The 18828-nt window shown below is 44.9% G+C and overlaps 1 protein-coding gene across 1 annotated transcript; it reads right to left on the bottom strand.

Annotated features, from left to right (window-relative positions):
* Window positions 1–91: 91 nt before the first annotated feature.
* On the bottom strand, window positions 92–18317 carry LOC105903992 (strawberry notch homolog 2). Its single transcript, XM_031560316.1, has 26 exons — window positions 18306–18317; window positions 17829–18014; window positions 15928–16061; window positions 15659–15749; window positions 15404–15547; window positions 15019–15136; window positions 14672–14777; window positions 13906–14059; window positions 11593–11769; window positions 11310–11407; window positions 10799–10881; window positions 10419–10604; window positions 10047–10168; window positions 9528–9659; window positions 8855–8990; window positions 8566–8678; window positions 8185–8256; window positions 7971–8079; window positions 7782–7853; window positions 7361–7504; window positions 7079–7173; window positions 6830–6922; window positions 6385–6516; window positions 5963–6039; window positions 5066–5256; window positions 92–4888 (listed from the first exon to the last, which is right to left on the bottom strand). The coding sequence occupies exons 1-26, from the start codon at window positions 18315–18317 to the stop codon at window positions 3000–3002; spliced, it is 4866 nt and encodes a 1621-aa protein (XP_031416176.1). The 3' UTR covers window positions 92–2999.
* Between the last annotated feature and the right edge of the window lie 511 nt (window positions 18318–18828).

Raw genomic sequence — 18828 nt, 5'->3', positions numbered from 1 at the left:
GTCTCCACTATGCAGCGCTGTTGGGAGACCTCTACCTCATCTGTACAGAAAAATCTAACACACCTTGAGAATCAAGAGTCTCATTCAGCAATTCGACAAACTCTAGTTTTTATTTTGTTTGTTAACAAAATTAATATCAATACAATATATTCCTTCTGTTAGATATAGAAAATGTTGAGAATGAGTCAAAAGGCACAGATGTATACATTATTTACAATTCCACCTAGTCATAAATATTCAGTAAAATAAAAAGGAAACCCCAAAAGAAAAAGTGCTCCAACAGAAAATACATACAATCAGTAGCAGTTTCAACAAATGTTCTGTTTTTATTATCAAAGTGTTCACCAAAGAACGTTTTTCAGTTCTTTAAAAGGGAAAGGTAGACAATTTTATGAAAAAGCACACTGGGTGACAAGTCACGGTCTTGAAATAAATGTTTCGTGTTCAAAACAAAACACTGTCAAATTCATTTAAAAATGCTCGAAAGCATGCTGAAATGGACAATGAATTCTGTTGAAAAACTCACAGCTATGGTAAACTGTGGCAGGAGCAGGCCAAAGAGCTGTTAAAAACAATGTCTGCATAAGGGGTAATGTTGACACCAACAACGCTGTGGTGAAATAGGATCAAATTCACAAATGAAATAGAGTTCTCCTCTACTCTAAACAATTAGTAGAAAACAAGAACTCTGAATTTGATTTGGTGTCCAAGTTAATAAATCTTTCATGTCTCCAAAATCGGTACAAGAGGTCAGTATTGAATTTATTCATCTTTTAAGTAAAACAATAGTAGTCAAAGTTGCAGTGCAGGACACGTTTTGCCCTGTTAAATAATCCAACATGTCGCTCAAATGATCCCATGGGTCTTCCTGAGATTAACCTTGCAGGGAGAATTCTATCATGATTTTGTAGCAACCTGAAATGGCATCTGGTAGGTTAACAGCCAAAGTAATTCACCCATGTGTTCAGACATTGCAAGATACTTGTGCTGATGCTTTGGTGTCAGGAAAAATGGATACTGGGGGTGAGGGTAAGGGGTGTTAAACCCAACGAAGAGATGACAGTTTCTGATTAGTGTGCATAAAATAGATACAGAAAACATACAATATTGCAGTACAGCAGTATGTGGCAGTGCAATATATTTGGTGGCAGGTTAAATATGTTTAGACTAACTTCTGAGGAGGGTGTGGGGAACAGGACCCTGACAAGAGGTTTAGAACGTGTTGAGCTATCAAACAGGATAACAGAATCAAAATAACAGTCCTACTAAAATATCCCTTGAATATATAAATAACAATTATAGTAATGATGACAATAATTATGAACAGCAACATCAAAGAACAATAATACATTTCTTTCTTCCCACTTGGATACAAGAATACAAGACACAATCTATTGACCGTACAGTAAGGACCTTTAAACAATTTTACCCCAATTAAAAAAAATATTTAAATAGAATTATTCAAACCTGTAGTTAGACAAATACACACCCAATCCTTGAACCACTGAAGCACTTCTGATGAGTTGTTGATCACTTATAGGTACATTTGAGAAATGTTCATAAGACACTGTATTGCTTACACTTCCACTTGTAGGTGAGACAGTGAAAACATATACCTGATTCACCGGTTCTCATATTTCGCAATTTGGGAGGTTCACATAATCAAAATGGTTTGGTTCCCCTGAATGAGTGGATTCGTTTCCCAACAAAACATCTTCCCAAAACGAATTTAATTAAAATACGGTAGCAATTGGTCTGCACTTATAGAAAAAGGACAGCACTATACCTGAGAAATTACTTAAACAAGCAGTACAAGTGACAAGATTTCATTTATTATAACATCTGGCTCACATTATAGCCATGTTTATTTTCAGCACTGGCCACTCTCTCTCTCTCTGTCTCTGTCTCTCTCCCTCTCTCTCTGTTCTCACTGTCAGGGAAGATGTGGACGAAAGAGGATAGTCTGACTTGCTGAGTGGGGCAAAATAAAAGCAAACATTAAAATTAATAATTATTATAATATCAATAATAATAACCATAAACAGCAGACTAAATGTTGTGTGACCGTGTTTGACCACAGGTCACTGCTCAAGAGAGGAAGTTTTCTTTTCTTCTTTAGAGTAACATAAGTCATTACAATAAATAATAATATTCCACTTCTCTCAATATAAATATATACATACCAGTTTAAAAGACTGCATTTGTTAAGCATTTGTGAAGGCACTGTTAGGACAAGGCATTTCTTTCTTTTGATCTTTTTTTCTAAGATCAGAACAGATTTCCCCATGACAGAAATAAGACAGACTAACAAAAACTATAATGGCTTCAGCCATTTTGGATCTTTAGTTCAGATGGCCTGACTGTTACACTTGATCTGAGAGGCAGAGGGTATTCTCATATACGTATGTGACTTGTAACGGGATCTGAAGTCTGAAGATGAAGGGACAAAGTAGCATCCTGTATTGTGGCCCAATAGTGTAATTGAGGCACTATAATTGATAACAATTTGCATTGGGTAATTACATTTGTTGTGCCAACTATCAGATCAATTAGCATGCTGATTATATCCAGTATGCCTGGATGCATTGAATGTTTTAAAGATTTTTTTCAATGTAATCTCGCCTCTGTGAGTACAGAATAACTACTGACTCAAGTGCAGAGAAAAGTTGCTGTCAGAGGTAAACTTTTCAAAGCAACATACCCCCAAAGAATAAGCCCGCGGTAGGTATTCACAACCAAGATCAACTGTGGTAGTCACAAAGTAAAGCAAAAAACAAAAACAAACAAAAAACAACAAAAATAAACAATCAACAAAACAAACACCATTTCATAACAGTAGCTTATAGATGCAGAACAAAAACACAACAGAAACAATAACAACGCTACTTGATAGCCCTGGGGAGGCGACAGTGACTCGCGGCGTCCGGATGGGAGATGGTGTCAGGGGAGCAGTTCTGATGTGCGTGGGAACAGTGGCAGCCCAGCGAGCAGCTCAGACACTAAGTGGCGTCCCACTCTGGCTTGTACTGGATGACAGACTGACGGTCACTCGCACTGGCTCTCAACATGTCCAAAGCGTCCATACTGCAGTGGCCATTGGGCAATGAGGACGAGGACGAGGAGGATGAGGACGAGGAGGAGAAGAGTGAGGGATTGTTTGAGGAGAGGAGGTAGGTGTCGAGGGGGGGTTGGAGGGAGTGAGCAGTGCAGAGCAGAGACGGGTTAAGCGAGTGATCTGAGGAGGAGAGGTGGGATGAGTTGGCAGAGGAGGGGAGGAGAGTGTGTGCTGGAGGGAGGATGGAGGAGCTGTTGTTGTTAGAGGAGAAAACAGAGCTGTGGTTACTGGAGGACAGAAGCGTGTGATTAGAGGGGAGGATGGAGATATTAGCAGGAGAGGAAGGGGAGGAGCAAGCAAAGACGGAAGAGGATCCTGCGCCAGCGCCGATAGACAGAGGCAGGCCGGCGGAGTAGAGCGACGCGGAGGAGCCGATGGAGGGAGACGAGGACGACAGAGAGGGAGGGGAAGAGACCGCCTGCGAGGAGGCAGAGGAAAAGTACGATGGCGGCAGAACAGCGGAGGACGCTGAGCAGTCCAGGAAGTCCAGAATGTCATCAGGAGATGGACAGTCATCCAGCGAGATGGGTGGGCTCACCGACAGCGCGTGTGTGTGTTTGACCTGGGGGTGCGCCTGAGTCTGAGTGAGCGTGTGGGGCTGGGTGTGTGAGCCATGCTGACCCAGGCTGTTGTGAAGCATCTGCTGCTGCGATTGTTGTTGATGCTGCTGCGATTGTTGTTGGTGCTGCTGCGATTGTTGTTGATGCTGCTGCTGCTGCTGCTGCTGCTGGATCATGCGAGTACTTGTTGCCTGTGTGTTTGACAGTTGCTGCGTGTGCGCGTTGCCTATGTGTAGTGCGCGTGTGTTTGGGATGTGCAGAGCATTTGGGAGGCGCTGCCTGTTTGTGGCCTGCTGAGCATACGGCAGCTCTCGCCGCTGCTGCTGCTGCTGGAACTGCTGCATTACAGGGTGCGCGTCTGTGCGGAGCTGCTGTTTGCGCGCATTTAGTGCCAGAGCCGTGTGCTGTGTTGACTGCTGTTGCAGCTTGCGCACGTTCGTCTGCCTTTGCTGCCGCAGCGGGTGACCTCGCTGTGCGGACTGAGTGTAGGAGCCGTGTGGCACGGTGTTGGCCTGCGCGTGCGTGTGTGAGACCAGCGGGCTCCTTGGGCGTTGCTGCAGCTGCTGGCGTAGGTTGGTGTGGGCGAGGAGTAGGCGGTTGGTCTGCTGCTGGGCTTGTGCCTGCTGATGGGCTTGTGCCTGCGTCAGGCTCCTCTGCTGGGAAAGGGCGCGTGGGGGGACAGGACTGCGGGGCTGCTGCTGTTGTTGTTGCTGCTGCTGCTGCTGCTGCTGCTGCTGCTGCTGCTGCTGCTGCTGCAGTAGGCGTGTGTGCAACGCATGCGTATGGGGGACGCCGCCGCCCTGCTCGCGCTGCCGCTCCTGAGAGATGAGTGCCTCCAGGTGGAAGGTCTCAGGCAGGGTGGGGCTGCTCTCAGCCCCCGCCTCCGCCGTGCTGCTGTCCGGGGAGGGAGAAGGGCTCAGCGTCAAGTCCAGCACCTCGTCATCCAGCACCTCCTTCTTCACCAGGGCGGGCAGGATTCTGGGGGAGTTGGTGGCGGAGGCGGCATTGGGACGGGGGTACAAGCTGGCAAGGCTCTGAAGATTTAGGTTGGGGTTGACGGAGCGGAGCTTGGCCAGGCGGAGGAGCAGCTGCTCGGTGGCCTGCTTCTCATGCACCCGCTGCTCGCGCTCCTGCCGCTGCCGCTTCACCTCCTCGTCCATCTGGACCAGCTCCGTACGCACGCGGGCCACACAGTTCTCAGGGATCTTGATGCCTGTGTGGAACGGAACACATAGACAGAAATCCAATCAGGGTCAATTAGGGTCAGATGGGAATGATCCAATTGTGATGTGTCTGAGCTGCACTGTTGGGCAGTGAAGTCATGAAAGTCAGAGAAGACTAAAATATATGAGTGACAACAGGAGGTGGTGAGGATTGGAACTGTACTCACCCACTTGCTTGCTGTTCGTTTTGGTTTTCAATCGGACAATCTGCAGGATGCTGGAGTTGGTGATGTCAGAGACTATGTCTGCCACACGTTTCCATACACGCAGTAGGGCACCACACAGCATGTGGTACTGCCTCAGACGCATACCCAGCCAGCATTCATTGCCCAACTCCTTCTGTTTACACTTGCCCTTCCTGATACATACAAACACATCACATAGACACACAAAAAATCAAATAAGAATTACTGCATTTGTTGCCAAATTCCTAAAAACATTACATTTTAATGTTTATTTAAACGGTTTATATGTATGTGAATTTTACTGATAAATAGAGACCCGCCTGCAGGCTACAGTTGTTTCTGTACCGTAATCATGCTAATTAACTGAAAGCCTTCTGATAAGGTACAAATGGTAATATTCTATGCATGTGCAAAACTGAGTGTGCAATAGTTTGCAGGTGGTCAGTACAATAAGATTGCAGCACTTATGCGCACGTCCGTATCCGTATTGTGCAAAGCAATGTCTGCTGAAGTGTACCTCGAACCTTAGATGGACCTTCTTACACAAACTGGCATACAGTAGTACTTACTACAATCCCAAGAGAGTATCATATAGACACATCTGCAAGAACATGGTTCATTTTCATGGTGTTATATTAATATCTGTGACTGCTAAGGTGCCAATGTAACGCAATTCAGTACGAGATTTGACATAATCCACATTCAACAGGAGTAGCTCTTTTGGAGGAGTAAGTGAAATGGCTCTGGTCTACTAGCGAATCACTCGACTACTCTCAAGGTCAAGAAGTCATTTAAGGTGGCCATTTCTAAAGGTTTCTGATAATTCACCTCTTCAATTCATCCCATCTTCTATACACACACCTGAATTCTACTACTCACCAATGGGCATGGCTGCACTTCTGCAGGGAGAACTCAAACTGACTATCCCAGCAATCTTTTGCCTCCTCTGGAGGCACCTACAACAGTTGAAAAACACACAAGTCAACATCAGGACACAACAAACCACCCCTCACCCACAGGCCAGGAGCCTGAGTCAAACGTGGCTTCTAAGGCGTACTGTAGCCCTGGGGTGCATCAGACCATCAGGTATCATCCGGTGTGTCGGCATAAGAGGGTTTCTGATTACAAAATGACACCACTAGGGGGTATCTGACTGGTGCATTACATTGGTCATGTCCGGTTAAATGTTTTGTCTTTATATTAGCTGACATTATTATATTTGTCTTGATTAAGAGTGTACCTGACATATTTTGCTTTGTGTGGTGGATATTTATTCAATTTCATGTCATTTCGAGGCTGACCTTGCGGTATCGGAGCTGCAGGTTGTCCAAGCTCTCGGGGTGCGTCTGCTTGCCGATGTTGGGTTTGAATACGATGAGGTTTCTCCCTCGACCCTGCTCTGCTAGCAGTACACATGGCATGCTTCCTCGCAGCTGAAACACATACACACACACACACACACACACACACACACACACACACACACACACACACACACACACACACCGACATACACCGACATACACATACAGAAGTACAGATCAGAGTTGAAATAACCATATCCATGGTTAAATTCTTCAGATGCTGGAGTGAGGAAATATTATGTTCTCATCGAGCATCAATGACCCCACACTGTTAAATCACTGTGACAAATTAAAGCCTTAGTGTTTTAGTTATACTACAATTTTTGCATTTATAAATAAATATTCTTGACCAATTTGGCTGTGTGTGTGTGTGTGTGTGTACCTTGTGAGAGAGGTAGAAGCCCTCATCTTCTCCAGTGAGGGTAGTGGCCTTATTGAATGCCTCCTCCCATGGCATACCTCGATCTACACTGATCTGAAAGTGTCAAAGCAGACACAAGTCAAACAACTAACAAAACAGACCCACATTGTGGCACAGTGAAACGCACAAGAACGAATACATTTAAAAAAAACACTCAGAGAGAGAGAGAGGGGGAGTCTTCATGGTTGCGTCCTTGTTCTCAGGGCTTACCTTGTACAGTATGACCTGTCCCTCCTGTGGGTTCCCTGCGGTCAAGAAGCGCTCCTGGGTCTCTTCACGGATCTCATCATTCCCTGGAGCCAGATCTAATGACGCATGCACACACAAACAAACTCTCGTATTTCTGACAAATCTATCAGAACAGTGAGATGCGGGACAACAAAGTCAAGACAGCATACTGTGCAGGTGTAAGGTGTAATTTCAAACAGGTCGCCGACAAATTACACGTCCAAACTCTCTAGATCTTTTTCCATCCAATCAGCAGCCACTCACCTAGGATGCCCATGTCATATTTGCCTTCTTTCTTGTCCTTCTCAATGTGGTGCTCAAAGTTGTCAGTGAAGTATTGGAACAGGAAGTTCTGCTGGTGGACCTCCAGGCCCAGGATGCGGTTCAAGAACTTGGTGATGGTGCAGTCTGGGGGAGTGGGTTAGCAGAGAGATGAGTGAGCACCACTCAAAGACACCAGGATTATAAAGCTTTAACCACAAAAGATGTCTTAGAATTATAACTAGAAACTCTCAGTTACAACAATCTTAGGCAATTCAGTTTTTACTCTATAGCTTTATTGCCATGATCTCTACTCTGAGATGACCAACAATCGCCAAGAATCAGTGCTTTCCATTGAAGTCAAAATGGATTGAGGCCCAGTGCCTCTCCCTTCCATACAAATTTGGAGGCCACGGCTGCTAACCTTTCTCAGCATTGATGACAAAACGAGGATTACTGCAGAGGATTCCCACGTCAATCATGCACTGCTTCATGTCTGTGAGGAGAGAAAGAGCATGGAAACCATCAAGAGGGAATCAGGAAGCCTCAGACACGTCACAACATATTCTCTCCCAAAAATCCCATCAGTGGCATAGGTGACAATGAGTCTTACTTCTGAAGAAAGCTACATCACCACCAGGGTATTCCTTGGGTGCTGGGACAGTGTTCTTGATGTGGCCCAGAATGGCTTTGGTGATCTTATCCAGAGCTTTGTTTCCATACTACAATGGATAAAAAAATATATGAAATATGAAAAACAAGTATAAAAACTCACACACAAAATACACCATCTCTCAAAATGGTAATTATGAAGACCATCTTTTCACCTTGTTCTCAAAGTTGAACTTGCTCAGGTCTCTCGACTCTGTGGCACGTCTGTCTCCATGAGTCAAAGCACCCTGTGGACGTGGATAGGGAGGCACATTTAAAACCAACAGCCACACATCTACCACCATGCTCATATCACCACCCTCACACTTAGGGTGAGGGGTTATGAAAACTGTTTTTACAACCAGACAATGCCCCCTTTCAGAAACAACCTCATACACTAGGCAGTGTGTTGCTCACTGAGGGTGTTTATACAGCTGTGGCAACACACATGCTCATTGCTTTTGCCATTGGTTTGAGGGAGTTATGCAGAGTGCGCGTGTGTGTGTGTGTGTGTGTGTGTGTGTGCGGGTGCGCATGTGTGCGTTCGTGTCCTTTACCAAGCTCTCCAGCCTCTTCGCTACGATTGAAGCAAAGCGTCTTTCTCCTGCCAGCTCTGAGATGAGGAAAATGTACTCCGGAGCGGTCACCTGGTTGGAGCGGTGAGTGCGGCCTGCGCGTGCACACAGAGAAAGAGAGACATGCACTCAGAATCGACAAAACCACAGCCGCCTACATCTCACTTGAGTGATCACATGTTTAACCACTACACAAGAAACTCATCACAAGACACACACTTCCACCACTGCACATGTTCTGTGGTGTGGTGTGGTGTGGTGCAAAACTGACCGAACTGCTGGATGGCCCGGTCGGCACTCCAAGGAAGCTCCAGGGTCATGTGGACCCTCCTGCACTGGTTCTGCACGCGCTTGTCAGCCTGCAGGGAAATGCCTGAGCTGGCTGCCTCGGAGATGATCGCTACCAGCTGAGACAAACAGAAGGGCCATCAATGGAATATCACACAAAGGACCACAGCAAGCAGATGGCAGATATAAGGAAAAGGACACATAAAATAGTCAAGTAACATTTATTTATATCGCCCATTTAAAAACAAAAAGAGGTTAAAGGACTATAAAGACTAAAACATATAAAATATAGGACAAAGCAATCAAAGTGAAGTAATTCAAAAAAGTGTCCAAGCAGGCAGTAGTTCTAACATTAAAAGGGAGACTACCCCCATGATTTTGGACCCATGACACTAAAAGCTCGGCCACCCTTGGATTTAAAATGAGGTTAAACCAAAAAAAAAAAAAGAGAGAGAACCTTGGAGAACCTTAAAGTCCTTGATGGAGGTAAAGGGTCAGAAGATCAGAAATGTAGGGGTAATAGTTTGGTAGAACATTTCAATGACATATGTTCTCCATTTCCTGCGCAATTTTCATGATGAATTCCAGTGTCACAAAACAAGTGACACACAGCTCAGAGGGATGTTGTGAGGGGCTTTGATGATGTCAGCACAAACCTTTTCTCTACACATGAAGCGCTCCTTCTCTCTCATATTGACGTGATCGATGGTGAGGCCTTGCTCTGCGCGTGATTCGTAGCGCACACTGTCATCAGGCCGACGAACCACCCGACCCTTACGCCCAGTCATCTACACACACACACACACATTAATACAAGCAATAAGGGAACATCCCGTTTGTTTTGTTTGCTTTCAATATGGTATGTGCTGGCAAAGGACAAATGATTCACGGGAACAGGCGTCAACGGCTTTAGGAACAAGTTCAAAACAGGAATTGATTCCTGAGGGCATCTCATGCTGGCTCTGATCTATGCATATTCAGTCTGATGCTCTTCCCCTTTTCACCATGAACTTCTCCAGTGATGCGCATAAAAACAGGACAACTTCAAAACAGCCGTTACAAAACTTACAGTTAGTCACCCTTACAGCTTCTACTCTACACTTCTTATATCGAATGGGACTATCCAATGCTTGCTTATTATTATTAAAAATGTAACATTTAAGATCAGGCTTCACCTCAGCCACCACCTCAGGTCCTCCGAAGCGGTCAATCAGCTCATCCAAGGTGTTGAGGGGCAGGTCCTTTCCAAGCGCAGAGATCTTGCTCAGCAGATTCTGTTTCAGTTCTTCTAGTTTGGCTACGGGGGCAAAGGGAGAGTGTGTGAGGGCAGTGGAGGAGACGGCCTATTGCGGTCAGCCAGCTCAGCGTCTGCGGTTTCAACCTTGCTCATTCATTCTCTCGTCATTTTACTGAGCAACAGGTCAGACAAACAGCCTGTCCAATTAAAAAAGACCAGGGGGATTACATGAAGAATGACAGGATTAGGGGTGGCCAAAAAGGGCAAGGATGGAGAATGGTGGGGGGGTACGAGGTCTTGAGGCCTTCACCTGTGTGACCGTTGATGTGGTTAACAAAGATGACATCATCGTTGTCCTGTGGGGACCCGGGGGAAGAGTTGGAGTCGCTGTCCATTCCATCCGACTCACAGCTGCTGCTGTCACTTATGCTGATCACCTCCCCTACCACGTCTTTACTGTGCTTTGGATACTTAGGAGGCCTCCCACGTGGCTTCCCTACAAAAAGCACAGACAGCAAAAAAGTTGGCCATTTCTCGGTTTTGCTCAACTTTTTAGATGTATTTCACGCATTCAGAAAGGCACTTAAATACATGTATGGAAACACAAATGACTGTCCGCGTGGGTAAATACAGTGTAATTTCTAGCCGGCCCAGGGCGGGGGCTGTAGGACCATGTGGCGCAGGGCTTACGTTTCCTCTTGTTCCCGGCAGGCTTGTCTCTCTTGGGCTTCTCCAAGGGGAAGTGCTTCTGCACCAGCGAGTGGAACACACCCCTGTGGAAAACAGGAGCCCAATTTAGCTTCACCTCATTTACAGTGGGGTAGAATTACACGCCTGCCACGCCACACTGGGGTCCGGCTCAAGCTGCGGCGACACCAAAGTAAGGGCTGTGCTTTCGAGGAGGCAAAATGTTATTCATTTTCAGAAGAACCCTGTGATTTTCTGCTGAAGGCAGCTTCACAAGCAAACATCAGGGCATCACTAGAGACAGTCTACAGACAGTAAAATACATTGTGTGTATGTGTGTGTGTGTGATGCTAAAAAGCAGAGCAGTGGAACTCATCCTCATCATCATCAACACACATACAAACTCACAGATGTACTGATTGCAAAGCAGCACTGGGTAAAACAGAGGTACCCTGGTGAGTAGTAGTGGCAGCAGCAGGGCTCTACAGGGCATAGGGTTAGGGGAAACACTCACTCAGCGGCGGAGACAAAGCGGTCCAAATGCCCATCATTCTCGTCCAACACCTCTCTGGTCCGAGCCTCACCCGTGGACTGCAGACCAATCACAATGCACTGTAGACGGACAGAGAAGACGAGTCAGGATGATAAAGTTGAGACAAGGCAGAGCTCATATTATAGAAACGACAGATGTGTCACTAAAGACGTGTACATCTGTAAAGATTTAGTGACACGACACCACCCATTCATATGAATGCAGGAAATGCAGAGTCAAATGAAAAGGCAAGGACTGGACTGACCTTGCCCTGTTCCAACTCCCTCTTGGCCAGCTCCACCAGCCGGCGCACTTTGGCTGAGATGCAGAGGTATTTGAAGAAGCGCTGGTGCGAGGACCAAAACTGGCCCCACAGTGACTTCCTGGACACCAGACCCAGTGTGTCGGCGGCCCTCAGGAACAAGGCCAAGGCCTCAGCCCACTGCACAACAGAGGAGAGAACAGGGACTCAAACATTGGGCCAGTGCCAGGAGGGAGGGGAGCCATAAACACCATCAGATTACACAAAACATTTACACCCAAGTGTCACACATTCCAATGCTAATAGGGGCTTTTTTTAAGCCAAAGGGCTCTCCATCATCTCTCAGGCAGCAGAATCACTATTAATTAGTCCCTCCATTTTTTCACGATTCTCCAATGAGTTCCACGCAAATTCAGCAACTTGCGGCACTTTCTTGCAATGCTGCATATTTTCTTATTTACCACATACATTCTGAATAAAGTTACAGAAAATTAGATGTTGTAAGAAATTAAAGTATAGCCTGTGTGAGAACATGAGATTCATGGTAAAGCAGCTGCTGGCAATCTTATTATGGCAACAAAGGAAAGGTGGTATTTCTCAGACACCTGGGGTCAGGAAGCAAACTGAGGTGTGAGTGACTGCAACCAATTATAGTATGTGAATGGGGGTAGGCCATTGAGAACCATCTAAGACAAACCTGATTATCATACAGAACAACAAAAGGTTGGCAGACCGGTTTGCATTAGAAGCCTAGCTCCTTTACATTAAAAGCCTAGGAGGTGTCTTTAACAGTATATATGGCTAGAGTTGGAGATGCTTGTGGTTCAGATCTGCATCATTGAATCCGGAGTATGTTCCACGTGCTTCGCTACTGCACTTTACTGGAATAAAGACAGATTGCTCCAGATTGCACTATCCACACAAGCACATGAACACTACCTCTCTGCACTCTTTGCACTACTTTCCTCGTGGACATCAACACTGACACAATCAATGCACACTGTAATATCTGTATAATATCTGTATAATATCTGTATACACCCCACTCCCTGTGAACATGTTCTCCCTATGTGTATTGTTTTTCTACTGTGATTTGTGTATGTATGTTTGTGAGTTAAGTTAAGTGTATAAACTACTGGATTAAGTGTGTGTAAGCTCGGGATTAATAAAGAATCCATCTATCTATCTATCTATCTATCTATCTATCTATCTATCTATCTACCACTAGACAAACATCCTTTTTCTTACAATGTTAAATTACAACTTATTTCCGCTTCTTCTGACGTCCTGAACGTGGTATACGTTTATGCACAGTCTGTCTCAAACACTACCACTGCTTAATGTCCCACTCATTTGGTAACTGTGTAATGGAGTTAGTTAGGTTGGTATTAGACATTGAAAGTTAAATGAACTACTTACACATTATGTTTTGTATTGAGTTGTGACATTGTAAATAGTGTTCGAACATGTTATTAAACTTGAGGCATATTGTTGCGCCAAAATTGTGTTTTCAGCCTTTTGTCTCAAAATAAATTCATTCATAGGCCTAATAAAGGGTAATTTTAGTGAGTAGAATATCGGTGAGGAACACAAGTAAGTAACCTAATTTGATCAATTATGTTTTCTGTTCAGTTTTCTTTAAACAATAGTATAGGATTACTCATGATTAAGGATCAGAATATTCACAAAAACTACAAAAACTAACATTCTAGTATGGATGAAATTAACATATAAGTATAGTTGTGAAAATTTGTGAAATCAGGACAAATCTACAATGAGTGTTTTTAGGTCTCCATCGCATGAAATGAAGACATAACACAAATAAACCAAAAAATATTCGAATCTATCTAATGTCTATTTGTTTACAGTTTAAGAGGGGTTTAAAGATTGCAAAAAAAAAAAAAAAGTAAAACGCTGGAGGGACTGACTATAGAGGTCAAGCAGGTAGTCAGACAAAGTCAGCGCTGCAGGGACAGACTCAGGGTCAGGTGAGGCAGGGCTGCCTCAGAGAGCTGCTCAGAGGGGAAGACCTTCAACACATCGATCACCAGCACCCATCCGCCTAATCCACATCGATCACCATCACCCATCCACATCCACCAGTCACCATCACCCATCCACCTATTCCACATCAATCACCCATCCACCTAATCCACATCCACCAGTCACCATCACCCATCCGCCTAATCCACTCGATCACCATCACCCATCCGCCTAATCCACTCGATCACCATCACCCATCCACCTAATCCACATCAATGAGTCACACACTCCTGCGTTTGGTGTCGCCGCACGGCTGAGAGAGCGACCCCTTACCAGTCGGGCTGCTTTGTTGTACATCAGCTTGAACTCGTTGTCCAGGGCGATCTCCTCGATGCGGAACGACACACCCGCGAAGCTCAGCTGCCGGGCGATGTACATCCCGCTGACCTTCATGTCCATGGCAACTATCTCCATGGCTCCCACACCCCTGCCAAAGGTAAACAAGGCCACGGTTAGGCGAACCTGGACAGTGCAGAATGGAAGTATGACGCAAGCGACAGCACATGGTGAGCTTTGAGTGACACTGAAGCCGTGCGGCTTTGAAGAGGAAAAACATGCAGAACATGGCTGTACTTTATTTTGTCAGCCTCTTTTCTTCTTGTCAAAACGAATGGAAATGTATGGAAGTCGTCATGGCAGAAACTAGACAGAGATACAATTACAGTGTTACTCTATGGACACTATTTATTCACCAACATGCAATCACACAGTGAAAAGATGTCAGTACTTAGGAGTGTCTCGAGTTCCTATGAATGCGTGCTTTGGCTTTTCTCAGATCATGAAAAAATAAAGAAACTGGGCCGGAGAATAAAGTTTTCAGGATTAACAGATGTGTTCATTTGTGCCAATTTATTCCAAAGCACTCCAAGAAGAGACACACGAAAACCGGACACATACCCCATAGTGGTGGCTTTCAATGCCTGGCCTTAACCCATCTATAACAGCAACAATATACAGGGAGGCAAGACCAAGACTAGAAAACTGAGCTGAGATGGAAGCTGTCCTCAGCAGGACATCCAGCACTGATGCATGATCTGACCTTTTCTCAATGGCATGCAGAAAGTCTTCAAAGGTCTTGAAGGGTGTGCCCTCTCCCCAGATCCCCAGGCGGCTCATGTAGATCATGTTCTTTGGCTCCGAGGCACCTAAGCAGCCAGAGAGAAGGGGACTGTGAGGCAACACATTGGAAACAAGCAGCTGTGATACTCTGGTATTTGACAATTGCAAGAAAAAGGGTTTCATTGTCTGGCTGAAGTATAGCTCTGCCTTCTATGTGCACTGAATGACAACAAGAATGCAACAAGACAGGAACAGTCTAACTACATGCCACCAGTGTGACAGCAGGAGGGAACTGATCCTGGACCAGTCTCCCAGAGGATGACCTACCTGTGGCACTGGCGTACACCACCCTCGCCTTGGGCAGCTTGCTCTGCAGGTCCAGTACGGCCTTGCCCATCTTAGTGGACGTGGCATTTTTGGCTTTGTGGCATTCATCAAACACAATCTGATGCAGGTCATGGATTAAGGACCAATCGCTTTGTTGACAAATGGAACAGAACTGGCAGGCATCAAGATCTATTTTCTTATTGTTTCCTACAAAAATACATTCACTGATATGTAAGTTTCCATTGATATATAACGAAGCTAAACAGACACAGGGTAATAAAAAATAATGAGTCCTGGGTTTTAAAATATCAAAGCATTTTTTCAGACAAACAAAGGTAGTAGTTCCAATATGTCCTGTGGTAGGGGCACAGCTGAAAAGGGATACGACTCCATCGAAGTTGGGTTTGCACCAGTCCAGGATCTGCTTGAGTCTGGTGCGGTGCTGCCCGCCTGCCTGACTCTCACCAATCAGAGCGGAGTACGTGGCGAACAGCACCCCCTCTGAGGTAGCGGTGTCTCCATACTTTATCTGTGTGTGGGGAGGGGGGAGGCACACAGTCAGAGGAGAGAAGGAACATCTCCAAAAATGTTCTTCCTGAGCATACAGTAGACATAGATGAGTAAAAGAGAGGAGTAAAACCTTGTTTAAAGCGTAAACAGGGATACTGGCCGCATCAATGTCTTTGAGATCTCTCTCCGCGTCGTACTTCAGGTCATTGGAAACACTGAACCTATACACCACAATGACAAAAGGAAGCAAGAAAAACACAGACCATTTTCCCATTAGTATCAAACACGGGTGGTGCATTGAGTTACATGTATATGTATAGATGATCTAAAACACAAAACACTGACAGGACTTGCAGAGCGTACTCTAAACATGTTTTGCACAGAGAAGAGTTTCCTCACCAGAGGGCTCTCTTGCGGCCCTTCAGGTAGTTCTCCAAGATGATGCCGGCCACTGTTCGCCCCTTTCCCACTCCTGCCCCGTCTCCAATCAGGAAGCCTGCTCGCTGTCCATTCTGTAGGATCACCTCGTGTTGCTGTATCACACAGAGTTATACGTCACATATTACAGCTGCAGAATATTCACACTGGACAGCTGATTACTCGTACAATGTTATTAATCCCTCTTTATGGGAATAGTAATAATAATAAACTTTATTTGTATAGCACCTTTCATACAAAACAATGCAGCTCAAAGTGCTTAACAGCAAAGAATTACATGCACAAAGTGTCCGGGGGCATGCTTCCCCGTAAGAAAAATTTAAATTCAAATTCAATATTTTATGCCAGCCTGTCACTGGGTCTAGCATTTACAGCAGTGTTTCTCAAACTTTTTCAGACCAAGGACCACTTAGCCAATAAAAAAAAAAAACTTGCGGACCATCTAACTCAACATAGCACAAAAAGTAAGGAAATTTGTGTTTGGTAGATTATTTCTTTGTTGTAACAATGCTTCTTGGCAATAAATCTTATACCGTTAGAAAGCCTGTTCATTTCCCATTTAAATGATGCCACATTTGTAAGGAACATGCGGTATGTACTACATGAGTATGTGGGTTGCGCCCATGAAAAATTTGTTTATTCTTATGTTGGTATTCACTCTTGTTTTGAGTTGTTTGGTGGATTGGATGATTGAACTCTCGATCAGTAACAAGGAACAAACAAGAAATATTGGCAATTTTACACTTTATTCATTTAATACAAAAACAAATTTAAACAGGCTTTCCAACGATATAAGATTTATTGCCAAGAAGCATTGTTACAACAAAGAAATAATCTACCAAACACAAATTTCCTTACTTTTTGTGCTATGTTTAAATAGTATATCCCCTGAACAACAGGCCTCCTACCCAGATCTGGCACCAGACAATTGTTAGCGGCACGTGATTTTCGCGGGTGGGCACTCCTTTTTTTTATCGGTAGGCTAGTTATAGATATGACAATGCGCTAGGCAAAGCATCTGGAACCCTGCTCCATGCGTGACTTGGTTAAGTTACAAACTATAGTTCGCTCACAGCCTCATACTCCCATCACACACTCAGACACGCCAATGTATCACTAAACACCAATAAACACAACGATGCGCATACCGACCACGCGACCGCAGTAATTCACTACCAACCGTAGGCTAGCCAACTGGCATTATTATAGCCATCCTAGTAGTCAACTTTTCATAATTATGAGTTGTCATTATTCAACGTCACACAACACAGAATAAAGTTATCATCTTGCTGTCTCCGCAGCGGGAGAAAAAAAATGCTGTTTGAATGCAGCTCCACGGCGGGAGTGACCCTTCTCCTTGTCTGTGTAAGAGGCATTCTCATTTAATTTTCTTTTCATTGTCCCCGTCTTAAGCCACCAATCCATGACCTTCTTAATAGGCTAGGCTTCTACTGACTGTGTTCTCTTCGTTCTGAGTTGTATGTTAGAAATATCGCAATAATTTACTTGTGGCCGCCCGTCGCGGACCACTACAGGGCACTTGCAGACCACCAGTGGTCCGCGGACCACACTTTGAGAACGACTGATTTACAGAATATAAGGCACAATGTGAATCTCGCGCTCCCTTCTGGCACGCGCACCTGTTCGCAGTTCACTGAATATGAATACACCCCCCCAAAAAAACATTTCTCATCTAATCTACAAGATTCACGTAGGTCACCTATTTTGGTTAAAAAACGGCGAATTTCGCCGAAAGGTGAGGGATTTTCATGTCTGTTAAATGCATAACATAAGATAGAAAATAAAACTAGTTAAAGGCTAAGGTGAAGAGTTTCTTTAAAAAAGTAGTGAGTGGGCTGTACCTGGCAGGCATAGATGATGGCCTCCAGCTGCAGTGCGGAGAGAAGGCCTGTGCTGATGACGCTCTCAGAGATGGAGAGGGTGTAGGTGATGTCGGGTGGGGGCACGCTGGACAGGGTGTTGGTCTCCACGACATAGTCCGGGTGGGAGATGCCAATCGTAGCTGTGTGTGGAGGACAGAAGAGGAGCTATTCATTTCCAAAACACAATTTGAGCTGAAGCTAGTCAGAACTGCTTTAAATCAGCAAAATCAGTGACACCATGAACTGACGGACAAGAGACACAACCAATCTTCATCTGTCACACACTCCCTTATCCATCTCCCAGGGGGCCATCAAACTACACAAGAAAACTGCAGTCATATAAAAATCAGTCTGTGCCTATGGCCAACTGTCCTGTAGTGTTACAGCCCCTGTAACCGACGTAGCATTCTTCACAGGCTCTGAAACTCCCCAACTTAATGACAATTATACAGGTACCTCACAAGTCATCGCAGTGAACTAAACTGAATCAACAACTGACCCCAACTAATGCAATTGTGGTCTCACAGAAGAGGAATCCATGTCTCTCTCAAGCCAATATAAATAGCCATATTACATCTCTGTGCCCATGGCTGAACATGTGCCACAGGTCACATGACAGATGGAGACACACTAAGGCAACCCAAAAAATATGCTTCACAATGACAGCAGAAAGCAACACCTACACCTATAGGGCCAATGATTTTCCGTTTAAAAAAAATGAGTTTTCCGTTTCACATTTGGTGAATTCCATTTTTTTTCCGTTTTGGCTCATTTTGTTCACCTTGAGATAGATTGATAGCTTAAAATGAGTAAATAATGTGTGCCACAAGTGACCCAAACCTTCTAAGATTGTTGTTTGCCAGCCATCAACAGAACAGAAGACTAAAAAAAACATTATTTGCAGGCCATTGGGAAGATGCGTGAATTAATGTGACTAGCGTCAACCGTTGAATAGGGGGGGCGTGGCCGGAGCGGAGTT

This window comes from Clupea harengus, chromosome 22 (assembly GCF_900700415.2).
Source record: "Clupea harengus chromosome 22, Ch_v2.0.2, whole genome shotgun sequence".
NCBI lineage: Eukaryota > Metazoa > Chordata > Actinopteri > Clupeiformes > Clupeidae > Clupea > Clupea harengus.
This window is presented reverse-complemented; position numbering and strand designations above follow the sequence as displayed.